This window comes from Diadema setosum, chromosome 8 (genome assembly GCF_964275005.1).
Source record: "Diadema setosum chromosome 8, eeDiaSeto1, whole genome shotgun sequence".
NCBI lineage: Eukaryota > Metazoa > Echinodermata > Echinoidea > Diadematoida > Diadematidae > Diadema > Diadema setosum.
In genome coordinates, this window is record NC_092692.1 from 16,122,061 (window position 1) to 16,136,229 (window position 14,169).

Here is a 14,169-nt window from a genome sequence, read left to right on the forward strand (position 1 = left end):
TTAGAAACACGAGTGACATTGTAACTGGAATAATGGCTTCTAAGGGCAAGGCGATTTGATGGAATATTAATACTTTTTAAAGGGTAAAATGATTGGAAAACAATCTAGCCAGTTCAGCACAACAATGGTCATGAGAGGGCGATATGCAATATCCTGTTAGAGAGTTCTTTCATAAGACCATCGAAAACTTCAAGTGAAGTGCGTGATGCGAATGTCTTAAGAAAGCAAAGATTCACTTTCTTTTCACTTACTGTCGAAAAATCCCTCCGCAGTATCACTCTCTCGTATGGTGATGGTAAAATCTCTCATTTTCACGTCCGTGACAAGAATTTTCTCAAATTTCTCCGGCTGAGGCCGCCAGAGTTCCCGCTTGATCGCTGCAGCAGACGGCGACTTCAGGCTGAGATCGAGCGGGGCGTCGGCGAACAGCGCTGTTCGCTGAGTGTTCACGTGCAAGCTGGTCTTTGGCATGGGAACTCTGAGGGCGTGTGACACAAAACTTGGTGGTTTAGCTTTGTCCATTTTGGCGATGGTAGTCGACGTGAGAGGAGTTGGCTTAGGATGTGAATTCGGTTGAAACGGTTTGGGGCGGGCGTTTGGTGGGAATGGAATTGAGCGTTTGCTTGGTTCGACTGGCTTTGGAGGTGCGCTTGGTTCAACCATCTTCGGACTTGCGTTCGGTTCAACTGACTTCGGGCGCACAGCCGACTCGGGTGGCTTGCAACGCATACTTGATTCAACTGGTTTGACTCGTGTGCCCGACTCTATGGGTTTCTGACGTGCACTCGACTCGACTGGCTTAGGCCGTGTGCTTTCAGTTGACTTGATTCGTGTCCCCGACTCGACGGGCTTGACTCGCGTCCCCGACTCGACGGGCTTGATTCGCGTACTTGATTCGACGGGCTTGATTCGTGTCCCCGACTCGACGGGCTTGACTCGAGTACTCGACTCAACGGGCTTGACTCGTGTCCCCGACTCGACGGGCTTGACTCGCGTACTCGACTCGACGGGCTTGACTCGTGTCCCCGACTCGACGGGCTTGACTCGCGTACTCGACTCGACGGGCTTGACTCGTGTCCCCGACTCGACTGACTTGACTCGCGTACTCGACTCGACGGGCTTGGCTCGTGTGCCCGGCTCGACGGGCTTGGCTCGTGTGCCTGACTCGACGGGCTTGACTCGAGTACTCGACTCGACAGGCTTGATTCGTGTCCCAGACTCTACGGGCTTGATTCGTGTACCGGACTCTACGGGCTTGATTCGTGTACACTCGACTGGTTTGACTGTTGTGTTGTGGTCGACGGACTTGGGTTGTGTAATCTGTTCTGCTGGTTTTGGTCGTGCGTTTGACTCTACTGGTTTGGCTCTGGTATGGCAATCCACCGTCTTCGTTCGTGTGATGGAATCAACGGATTTCGATCGCGCGCTTGATTCATGGAGAGCCACAGCCTCTTTCACAGTCTGAGGGCGTTTTTCCTGGATCTTCATCACGTTGTTGTTTGGCTCAATGTGAGTCGCCGTCCCGTTGTTAGATGCGTTGGTCTCTTTGGAGGGAGAGACTGATTTTACGTCTTGTTTGGCCTTCAAGGTTTCGGCTGCAGGTACGCCATCACTGATTGACTTAGTCTTGACTGGATTTGTCTTCGACTCACTGTGGGTTAGCGGTGTCCTGGCTTCGACCGTCTTTGTCGTCGTCTTGGCGCCGACTGTTCGCGGCACGGCGCGCGTAACGAGTGGTCTCGTGGGTAGCTTGATTTGTTCAACGATGCCGTTACTGGTTTTAGAGCCTTCCTTTTTCGGGGGCATTTTCACGTCATGCTTTGTTGCAGAAGGAATCGGATCGGAATTTCCCTTTCCTTGAGATGTAGTAGTGGTAGAAAGAGAAGTAGAAGTGATAGAAGAGACAGAAGTAGTCTTTTCCGCATGCTTCATATTGCAAGGTTTGGCAATGGTAGAATCGACCTTGTGGCTATTACTAGACGTGGAGTGTTCTGTCTTATTCTCGGCCTTCTCCTCCGCGCTCCCGGCTGAGGAGTCTCTCTTGGAGTGGCTGGAAGAATCATCTGAGTATTTGGCAACTTTGTGGGGAGGAGAACCCGAAGAGTGTCGCGACGAGCTCTTGCTGCTGTCCGAACTCTTCTCCGTGCGATCGGCTGCGGTGACCGTGGAAGGCTTCGACTCGGCATCTTCGGCTATGCTCGGCATCGGGACGTCGGGCGTGGGACTGATCAAGCTGCACTCCATGGTATGGCCGTGGCTGCCCATGGGACTTCGGTCTCTCCTTGGGCTCTTTTCGTCTACTTCCGACGACCGCGAGTTGCTCCGAATGACGATCTTGATGGGACCGAGCTTCTGCGGTTCCGGCTCCTTGACGGCAACGTGCTTGGTAGCTGGCACGACCTCTGCAACGACCTCGGCCTTGACTGGTCGCTCGACCAGTGATGATGTGTGGTGTGCCGAGTGGTGTGGTGATGACGGCGGCAGTGGTGATGGTGATGACGACGATGAGGACGATGATGTCGAAGACGATGATGTTGTCGATGAGTGCCTTGACAGGGAATGGGGAGGTGGTGGCGGGGTAACTGGTTTCTGCTTTTTGACTTTCACCTTGGTCTTCCTCTTCACTTTAACCTTTTTCTTGCTCACTTTGACTTTCTTCGGCACGCTCCCGTTTTCAGTCTTTATCTTCTTTTTCTTTTTCTTTATCTTTGGTGCGGATGTTCCATGCTGTTTGCTGACAACGCTATGCTTGGATTTACTTTTCACTTTCACTTTCTTGTCTTTGGGTTTCAGTCGGATTACAGTAACCGTTCCGTCCTGGTGTTCGACGCGCTTCGTTCTGATGATCGTGCCGTCTTTCTTTGTTTTCCTCATAATTCTAACTCTGACGATCGGCGAAGGATTTTTCGTCTTCGTTTTTAACAGCAGCTTCTTCTTCGATTTCACTTTTTTCTTTCCAATCTTCTTCCCGCTTTTAACAACTCCCGACGGCATGATGGCGGAGGAGGCCGCTTTGGCGGGATTTGGCGCAATCGCCGACGACGATGTCGACGATTTTCGCTTGACTTTGGGGATTGACTTGGCTTTGAATCCCCCACAGAGTCTCTTTATGGGAGCTTCTTTCCGCAGAACGGGTGGTCCAACATCGTCGTCATCGTCGGACGAGGAGGACGACGAAGACGAGGAAGAGTCTTGCGCGAGTTTTCGCTTCACCTGCCCAACGATGCTAGCGGTGCGTGCTGGCATTGTGCCTGGCGGCTTGGTGGACGTAGATGGCAGCAGACTAGGGGATTCCCCACCAATGGTTGAGTCGCTGCTGTCGCTGTCATCGCGTTCCTCCTTGACATCCACGGGCTCGGGGCGGGGAACAACGTCTGGTATCGGGGCCTCGACCTACGAAGATGAAAATATTGAAAAAGGTGACTCAAGTTAAAGAGTGGTCGTATTTCCTTCTGTTCACAGATTATGAAGTAGGCAATCAGAGTGCATGTCTATGAAATCGAGAGGAAAAAAAGAACTAGCGAAAAATCTGAATAATAATTTCATCAACACTATTGAGCAACCACATTATGCGGGGTTTTTTAACGTCAAATATGATCTGACGGCAAATTCTGCTTATTTAAATAAAGATCACACAGTCTTAAACATCTTTATGATATCTTAGCAGAAGTAAAACGTTCATGCTTACTGCAATTTAACGCATTACTTCAATTGCATTATGTCCTCCTATAGGGTGAACATACAATCCCTGGCACCTTTATTTGTCAGTTTTATCAAAAAACAAACAAACAGGAGATATATTTTGTATACATGTAATTACTTGTTGATTACTTGTTAATTAATTGTTTATCTGAAAATGCAAGTGAAATGTTCAATTGTACACTTTGACATGAGACAAAGTGTTTTATTCGTACATTGAACATTGAAGTGGAATGTATAATAAAAATAAAATGTATGAAAGAAAGAAAGAACTAAAGAATATACAAAAATGTAGCCTACATGATAGTTCGACATGCGCAAGCGATGAAAAGGACAAGGAAAAGGGGATAGGGCTGACGTTCTGATAAGGGTTAGGAGGACCACTAATTGTACAGAAGTTGTATTTTTTTTTGTGACGTCACTCACAGCAAATGACTTCAGAATTACTCTTTCAATTCTAAATCGACTGAGGGTGACTATGAGAAGTAAACACGCACACCGAAAATATCTGCAATTCATCAGGAAGCGATTTAAAAAAATGTAAATGGGTATTGGTTGTACTTATGTTGGGTATGTCTATAAAGATTAGATTGTTTACAATCAACTCTGAAATGGTAAATTTTGCACAGCACTTTACATGCCCCTAAAGTCGTATGCCTGTCAGCGTGGCAGGATGAGGTGTTACGCAGCACCCCCACCCCCAAACACACATCCTTACACACTAAAAAATAAAGGTTCAAAGTTGCACCCTATTTGTCTCTATAGCAGCACCCTGGGGTGCACAATTGCACCTTTTATTATGCAAGTAGAAAATTAAATCTCTTAATATTTATTTTCGTACCTACAAAGATGCAGACATATCCATCAGAGCGTAAGTTTGATCTTGCAAGTAAAACCTTGGTACTCGTGGTCCAAATTTTCAATTCACAATGTATTAATGTTTATGGTGCATGTTTGTACCCTTGATTAGCACAAAACTGAGGTTGCAAATTCGCACCCCTGCAGGTTCAAAATTCAGCGTATTGCACCGCTAAGGGTGCAAATTGCTTATTGCGGTGCAAAGTTGCACCCTATAGGGTGGTTGTATAGCGACAATTTTGGGGTTCAAATTTAAACCCGTATTTCTTAGTGTGTAGAAACACTTCATTTATAATTACACAATACACACCATTGGGTTCCCGAGTTACACTGTATAGGCCTTTGTTTTCATTCTCTATCTTTTCATTCTGAGTCCAATAATTTCTATAATAGTAGGATATCAAGCAAAATTATACACTTTGTACACAATAATTATCCTTCGCAGAGACGAAAGGAAGAAGTTGATATTATCATAATTTTCCAAATCAGGTAATCTTATCCGTATTACAGCAGCAATGGTCAAGACCGGACAAAGAAAAAAGCAGCGTTAAATGTGCTGCGCCTTTTCATCGCGTTGAAATACAAGACGCATCATGTGTGGGCAAAGAAAAACAACAATCGACAGACATCACGGGTCCGTACTCTTAAGGCACGACAGGAAAAGAAACGCCGATATGTATTTTTAGACGCAGCATTCTGTGTTTGCCGCACGAAGAACAATCCCGTCTGAATACACGGAGCGCCAAATTATGGATATATGCATTATGCAGAGAGCGCACTGTGCAGTCCTCGTTAGCTAGAATACATCGCTATATTGTGCAGAAATTCTGGAGGTTTTGTGATACGACGAGATGATATAAAAAAAGGTAGAGCGTGCTTGGAGTCTATAGAGTTTATGGAGAGGTCGATTTATATATAAGCGGATTGTTTTCGCAAGCCTATGTGAATGCAGAGAATTTTGCGGTAAAATCACTTAATCGACCACTCGTTAAGCAGTCGGCGTGCGCCGCTGAATGGTAATTACGCGGTAACGAGCGATCTTTCCCCGCCGGACTTCGGCAGGGCGCTAATCACATCACCGCTAGTTCGGCTTCCCGCGCGCGTTTTAGATTACAGCGTATTGGCCGTACACGTATACGTTCCTCCTGCACAGCACGAAATGGAGAGAGTTTGGGAGGAAGACAGAGAGTAAAAGAGAGAAAACAGCAGAATAGACGATAAAAATAAAGACAAAGAATACGAGCGGCTACACAATGTACCCACTCCACGTAGCGTTGGCAAGGCGAGAAATTTGCGACTGCTGAATGCTGTCTGCAGCTCGAATCCGTATCAACGTTTGTATGTTTCCTATCAGCAACGCAACGGGAGGGGACGTACGAAGCACATGTACAGACACTGACCAGGGAGGTGGAGCACTGACAGAGCAGATGCAAACCAGCGTAAGCGCTGTTTGATACTGTGTGAACGCGTTCTGGCGGCCATGTTAAAACAACCGTTGAATTATCAGAATTACGTGTACCCCACGGCTCGCAAGGGCAATGTTTTCAGTTCACAAACTTTTGTCGCTTCCTGCAATACCCCACTGCCCTTGATAGCCAGTCTTAAAGCATCACAAACCATCAAAGTGAAAAACCGAGAAGAGCTGTAGACCGCCCAGAGTTAAACTAACAGAGGACTAGAAGATTCACACGCTATTTTTTACCATTTTTTTTCTCTTTCTTTCTTTTGAAAACGTTTTGAGTTATTGTTCTAATGGTAGGAAAATGAGAACTAGTTTGGACCTAGGACCTATCTCTGTCTGTGGTATGGTAAGCCAAACATGACGGTATATCATTCATCAGCCATGGCATGATATCATTCTCCAGTGCGACTCGAAGAAAACTCACATACCAACATTTTATTAATGATAATAGAGTGTGTTTGTGTTTGTGCGTAATAGAACAGATAAGGCACTCTCTGTAAGTGACGTCAGAATCACGTGACCAGAATGGCTTCAGTTGATACAAAATTACAATGTATATGTGAAATGTTGTAACTTATTTTCATGCCGGTTCGCCCTTTCCTGAAACCTTGACTGATCTGTTGTTTTGATTTCATCTCTATCACTCAAACTAATTTTCTCCTTTCGGTAAATGTCCTTGCCAGATATACAGCAACAGCAACATGTGCATCTCCCGGAGCTGCCTATTTCACCAAATCATACTAAAAATTCCCCCAATCTTTCCGGAGTGTGGGGCAAAATACACATGTATTGTATTTGTAATGTCACCCTGCCAACATTTCACATTACTGACAGTCAACATGCGCCGAGGTGTATAACTTTTAACAGAGGCCACCCCGAATAATCGTCGTTTATCACAGTGCTGCGGCGACAATTTTCACAGCAGTAAATACACTACAACGAGTATTCTCGACCGTTCTCACTAGGAGACCAAAAACATCCTTTAAAATTACAACAATAAAGGTGTTTTGGTACATTCAATGGTTTTCCAGCTGACTGTTCATTTGAGAATATTGGTGAAGTCGCATGTTTGGGAATTTAAGTAAAAATAGAATGACGTCAGATTCACACCTTTTCCGTTGAAAAGAATTTCAGACTTAGAGGGAGGTTTTCAAAAAGGGGGCGTTGCTAATTGCGCCATTTCGGTTAAATCAATCAAGGGAATTAAAGGGGGTGGTGACACCCCCCCCCCCTTCTCTTTGTGGTCAAGGGATACAGGGAAATGGGGGATGGGGCTCACTCATCGGATGTTTTCGTATAAAATTGTGGCGGTTTTCATCTTTGATTTCTGTGTAGGTGTATGTGTGTTTGTGAATGTTTTTGTTCAAGTGCGTCTGTGTGCGGGTGTGTGTGTGAATGACATGGATTCATTGAAGGATGCCATGAGAAGGCCATTAATCCCTAAACTCATCCATTTCCGTGCATGCCGGAAATCCCTCCAAAGTTCTCATCAATATGACCGTGCGAAGGACAAAAATGGTTTAAGAGGGATTGTCGTCTTCCGAAACCATTCGTCCGAGCCAGATGTTTCTCCGAGAACTTCGCGCCACATAGCGATACCGCAAACATACAACACAAAATCAATCGAATGACACAATCATGCCGCCTTCATACGTGTAATTCCCCGCCAAACATTGGACTTTCCGCGCGTACACTCTGCGGATCCCTCCCTGTCCTCTATGCGCCTCGTCCAGCCAAAGTGTTTTTGTGTCAAATGTTTGCCGATATTACACATCGCCGTTGCCATGCCAACGGTTACATCTCGTCCGTGCGTGTATCAATGAGCGTGGCATCTTCCGTTCACCCTCTACACACGATTCTTCGCCGAGCTCTTCGTCGACACTTTGTATAGCTCAGCAACCTCTCGTCTCGGCACACAATTCTTTTTTAATTCAATCTTTTTTTTTTCAATCTTTTTTTTTTTTTTTTTTTTTTTTTGGGGGGGGCTGTATTCTGTTTCTTCTCGTTTCCCGTATGAGCCCTCTATAGTGACCTCCCATGTTTTTCATCATCTGCCCTCCGTGTATACATCTCCACCCGATCTAACGCATCTCTATCTCTCTCTCTCTTCTCCCCAAATATCGCTTGTCTGCTCCTCTCCTGCCTACGATATTTTCATCTGTCGTGTTATAGATGTACTGTATAATATGAATATGATATAAATATATACATATATTATATCTCTAATGTATATGTTTTTATTCATCTATCTATATTTTTATATCTATCTATTTACAAGAAATAATAATAATCATAAATGCCCTTCTGGTTAACACGCCTAATTCTCACTCCCTGACGCTGTGCGAAATACCAAGCTTTTGTTGTACAAGACTTGTAATTGAATATTCCATCTACTCCGTCGGTTTCTCAGCCCATAAAACGCCTGCCAGCTTTTTCGCGCCAATGCCAGAGCGATGTTCCATTAGCAACAACGCCTCGTTACAAGGAGCTTGTTTGGAGCTTCCTGCTCGTAACATCCCTGACGCGGGAAGATCGAAAGAGATGCCTGTTGTCTGCTGTGGGCTATTTTTCGTCACACACAGAGTATTATACTAGCGGCGGGATGACAGTACCATGGAAAGGGGGGGGGGGGGGGGTAGGGTTTCCCATCCTATAACTCGCCTACCGAATGGTGTGACTCCTCAAGAGGGCGCCGACTCGAGTATGAATTTATTATTCAATTCCACAATAAAGAATAGAAATCTCCTACAATTATATTTTAAAAAAGCAAACGAGTAAAGGATTCATCTTTCACATAGGACATTGTGTTTTCATAAGCGTGACAAAAATGGTAGTAATCCTACCTACAAGCAAATCTTGGGAATCTGTATCAGTATTGCGTCGAATGGCTGGCACGGCTAGAGTAAAGAATTCTTTTCTACTACGAATTGTTGTAAAGTTCCCATCTACAGAGGGCAGCACTCAGACGTAGACAACTCTTTAAAAATTCGTAACTTCTGAACGGGTTGCAGGGGCGGATCCAGGAATTCCGTAAAGGGGAGGCGCTTTTACAAACTTAAAGCGGGGAGCGCACGCGCCCCCCCTCACGGTTTGTTCTTTTAATTTCTTTTGTTTTAACAAAAAATAAAGAGGGGGCGCACTCCCGGTGCTCCCCCCTCCGGATCCGCCACTGGGTTGTCCGATTTCCCCCAAACCTTTTTGCAGAGTGTTTTACTCTTCCTTCTGCGTTTTGGAAGACGTATATTACATGCAGTGTTTGAGGTAACTTTCCCTTTAAATGGTTACTTGGGCTATTTCTGTTTCGAGGAGACACCTTCGATTGTCACAGAAAAATGAAAGAAAATGAAGGAACGCTTTCTTTAAAAACAGGGGTGTCACGAGGGCCTTTTGATAAACTCAGAGTTTCAAATGTCCGAAGTTTGTTTTTGTTTTTGTTTTTATTACGTCGACTCATAAATTGGTAGAAATGGGAGAGGAGTTACAGGTTGCAGTGAAGAAGCCGCCAAATAATAATAATATTTATATTTCTCTTGGCTGTGATAAACGAGAGTAAAGTCAGATGACTGGACTGGTGCAGGTTACATAAGAATCAGGCAGTGTGGGACAGTTCCAGGGAATCTTGACATTTTACATGGGTTTACGAAGCAGTGACATAAATCGCAACCAGAATGCAACTTGAAGGAGGCCATGGTATCACAATCTCTTAAAGGGAAGGTAAACCCAAAAAGCAATGTGGATTGAGTGAAAGCAGCAACATTAGTAGAATACATCAGTGAAAGTTTGAGGAAAATCGGACAATCGATGCAAAAGTTATGAATTTTTAAAGTTTTGGTGTTGGAACCGCTGGACGAGGAGACTACTAGAGGTTATGACGTATGAGTGGACAACAATACCAAGAAAATATAAAGAAAATTCTACAAATATCCACTTTTCATGAAAATTGGAAAAGTGGATATTTGTAGAATTTTCTTTATATTTTCTTGGTATTGTTGTCCACTCATACGTCATAACCTCTAGTAGTCTCCTCGTCCAGCGGTTCCAACACCAAAACTTTAAAAATTCATAACTTTTGCATCGATTGCCCAATTTTCTTCAAACTTTCACTGATGTGTTCTACTAATGTTGCTGCTTTCACTCAATCCACATTGCTCTTGGGGTTTATCTTCCCTTTAAAGGATCTCTGCAGTGCAACTGCGCGTTTATTTGTTCTGATTCATGATACCCTCAAAACGTCGCTAATGTGCCCAACGGACTATCTAAATACGCGCCATATATTTCATAATAATAATTTCTATACTCTTTTTCTTCAGATTACTTGGATACGCCCACAAAAAAAAAACAACAACACCACCCAACCTTCAAAGCCACGACTCTGCTAGTAGACATCATCTGCCAGTCATTGCTAAAGTGCTCCTATGATTAATAAAAGACGTTGGAATGCACCTTCTAGATTGAGCACAACTTGCATAATCTATGTCCATGTTTATAATTAACAAAAGATATTACCGGGAAACGTGCAAGTTTCGTGCATTCTATTGTCTCTTGTTAATCATATTAGTACCTAGCAGTGATTGATAAATGAGGTCACTGGCAGAATTTTTATTCGGAAGGTTTTTGTAGGTGTATTAAAGTAGTTTGAAGAAAAATAGTAGCAATATCATTAAAAAAAGGTATAGCACGTATTTGATATTCTTCTGGCCATGTAAGTGATGATCAGGGTATTACGATTCAATACAAGTCAACATGCATGTGCACGGCATAGTTCCTTTAATTAATGTCCGTATTTTGAGTAATTCATCCGATTTTTGATCAATTTTTCACTGTTGTACGCGGAAAAATATACTCTTTCTTATCAGACTAACTTTGAACTGGTCCAGAAAACAGAAATCTTCCCTGAATGTCCCTCATTACTTGGTATGAAATGATACTAAGATGTGTCTTTCGCATCAGAATATCGCAGTAATCTATAATAACGATGACTTCCAAGAGGAAATTAGTTGCTAGATTAACGAACAAAGCATGATTTCATAATAACGCGTTGTTGACACCAATATCACTACTCGTTGATATCATGTGACACATCAAACCTCCATTTTAAAAAAAAAATGAAATTCTGAGTTCAATTTTGAAGGAGACGTACTCTCTTAATCTGCTTCCCCTGATCTTTTCACAGAGATGGGTATAGAGTGCCCTCTCAGATATCCCGATGCTCTATCAATCATGCACCAAAGCCATCTTGGACATCATGTGGCCACAAACATTCACTCTATTGTATCCTTTGGCCTAACACAATTATACACAATCGATCACAGTCTTCAGAAATTCCACCACCTCATCACAATATCTCTCTTCCTCCCTTCCTCCATCTCTCTTTCTTCTCTCGCCGTCTTGTTAACCTTTATCTTTCTTTTAACGGCATTATTACCATTTGCAGATGAAACAAAAAACCCAACTTCAGTGCTTCAAAACGGTTAAAAATTGTGACTTGGGAATAGAAGCAACCGATGTAAAAATGTTAATCAATATAATCAATGTTAAGTATTGTTAATTCTACAAAATGTGGATAATATTTTTTTTTTGTTTAAAATAAACTGTCTACAGTTATATGGTTTACTGAGAAAATAATAATATCTCCTTATATTTTAGGCTTCTTTGCGAAATTTTCACATGGTAGGATGTTTTGCGATACACCTGACCGACACATACATCAAATTTGATAACTCGAACATTAATTTTTTTAAATCACTGCTCCAAATGGTAAACAGTACCTTTAAAATCGATATTAGCACAACATGGATTTCACTATCTATTTCAGGTCAGGCATTTAGTTATTTAGCTTTACATAATGATTGTTCAAGGGTCACGACATGAATCACCGAGATTACAACGGGCTGAGCTCTAAAACGCGTGCTTATATCTCATGCAGAACAATGACGGCAATGTCTCATGTTCAATGTTGAAATCGATCGACATGAATTTGCCTTCACTCTTTCTATAGCACATGATACAATCGGTGAACACTGTGTAGGCCCGTAGGATGTTATGTACACTCTGTCTGCACTGCGATGCACAAACAACCCTCGCCATCAATACCAACGCCGAGAAACCTCGCCACTTGAGATTCTAGCACGTTTGCATGACAGTCGCATACATTACGTGGGTGCTGACACTGTCTCGCACACCGACAACTTTCACTCGATTGCACTGAACGGAAATAACAGGTGAACTTGAACTCGCGCTGCATTATGGGTACATGACGCAGCACGACGAGCCCGGTTTTTTTCCCCCACGCAGCCAGCGCAGCGGCGGTGCTCGAATTCTGCCGGCGAGCCACCCGCGACCCTAGCCAGAAGTCATGGCGGCCTTGCCAATGTCTTCACGGTCCACAGAGGTCGAACGTTGTGCGACCGCTAATCACACGCAGCCTATCGAGACAACAATGGCCATCGACCCACTCGCTATGACTGTGTTCGCCGGGCGGAGCCGGCTTGGTGTTCGGTTAGCAGTGATACCCCGAACGTTGGCACATTGCGCGTTTCAAACTCATCTGCGATTCGAGTTTCTCAATACGTCGATGTTCTAATGTTACTACGAAATACATGAAAGAACAGAAGCCAATATTATTCATCTCGTGATTTAATACCGGCACATACTGCAGGCAATGAAACCACAAGATGTTAGATTTATAGCCCGTTAAAAGACTTGTACCAGTGAATAGGCTTACGCATGCGCGAAGACATTGCATATAAGAATTTCATTTCACCATACGCAGCACAGTACTCTCTGACTCGAATGTGAAAGTCTCATATCACGCTGTTCTTACATTTTCAGGCATTTCCTCTTTCAGTATGAACTTATGACAAAACGATTGTAATCATACTATGTATAGTTATGCTGGGGCTACATAAATTCCCTCGCTCTGTTGCAGCGTTTTGGAACAAAATGGTGATATACCAGTCCAAACGACCGACAGCCTCATTTTGATAATCGTAGTGCTGCATGGTATCTTTATGTCAGCCATCTCGAGCCTTTTTATGACATCCATTTCTGTGATACAGCATGAAAAAATAATGCACTCCCTCAATTTACGAGGTACATCGTTGGGCAACGGAACTCAAATATTGGTTAAAGAGTGTGGAATACCTGTATTTCTGGGTCACGAAATGCAGCCATTACATGAACCAGATGGATGCAGTTCTGGCAGAAATTTCAGCCTTAATTTTTCGTGGATCTCTTGTCTGAGTGAGAGTTACGTGCTGTTGTCATTCTGTTTAGATTTGTTTAGGATTTTAGGTGGTTTTTCATGACAATCAGAACAGCGTGATTAATTAGTACAGTAAAACAACAACAACAACAAACAAACAAACAAACAAACAAACAAACAAACACACAAACAAACAAACAAACAACCATTTGATTCAAAGGAATGAATTGCAGTACTGGAAGTAAGACTATACATTCTATGCATTGTGGGTGAAACGCAAATGTACCGGCATGCTAATCAACTTGACATCCTTGAACATGAACCACAAAATCGCTCTGGTTTGGCGTCACGTCGAAAGGACGAACTTTAACGGACACTTCAAGGCTTCCCGCATAGTCTCGAATTTCAGACTATCTCTAGAACATTCGGCGTGCATGCCGAAATTCACAGCAATTGCTGCAACTTCCGCGATTCAGTTTTCTCGAGATTGAATTTCGCCATTTCATCGGCGCAAAGGACCAACAGATAAAAGTGCATCGGTACACTGAAGAAACAATGAATATGAAATGAAAACCTTTACAACTTTGAGCACCATTATTTGAATATTATTATGTCCTTTTGTGCGAGACAACAATGGGATAAATTTCTAATCGTGCATAATGACGGTTTCATTTATAGACTCGAATACGTTCCACGCCTTCAATTCTGATTTCCGAACTATGCATCCTGCAATAAATGAAATGCTGGTTTACCATGGGAACTCTACGATTTGTCCGAATTGAGTACAATTTTACGTGAGAAGCTCAAAACATAAGCCTGCAGCCTGTAGAAGAATAACTCCCATCATGCTTTGTAACAGACCAATACTTACAAAGGATAAGTCCAATAGTATTGTGTTGCTTGGTATGAAAGTAGCAAAATCAGAGAAGCCGATCAGTGAATGATT

The 14,169-nt window shown here is 43.3% G+C and overlaps 1 protein-coding gene across 1 annotated transcript in view; it reads right to left on the reverse strand.

The window, feature by feature from the left end:
• Nucleotides 1-243: 243 nt before the first annotated feature.
• Nucleotides 244-14,169, reverse strand: part of LOC140232095 (uncharacterized) — a 44,995-nt gene continuing 31,069 nt past the window's right edge. Inside the window, exon 3 of the mRNA XM_072312246.1 lies at nucleotides 244-3,393. Within this exon, the coding sequence (XP_072168347.1) occupies nucleotides 244-3,393 (3,150 nt within the window). The remainder of the gene's footprint in view (nucleotides 3,394-14,169) is intronic.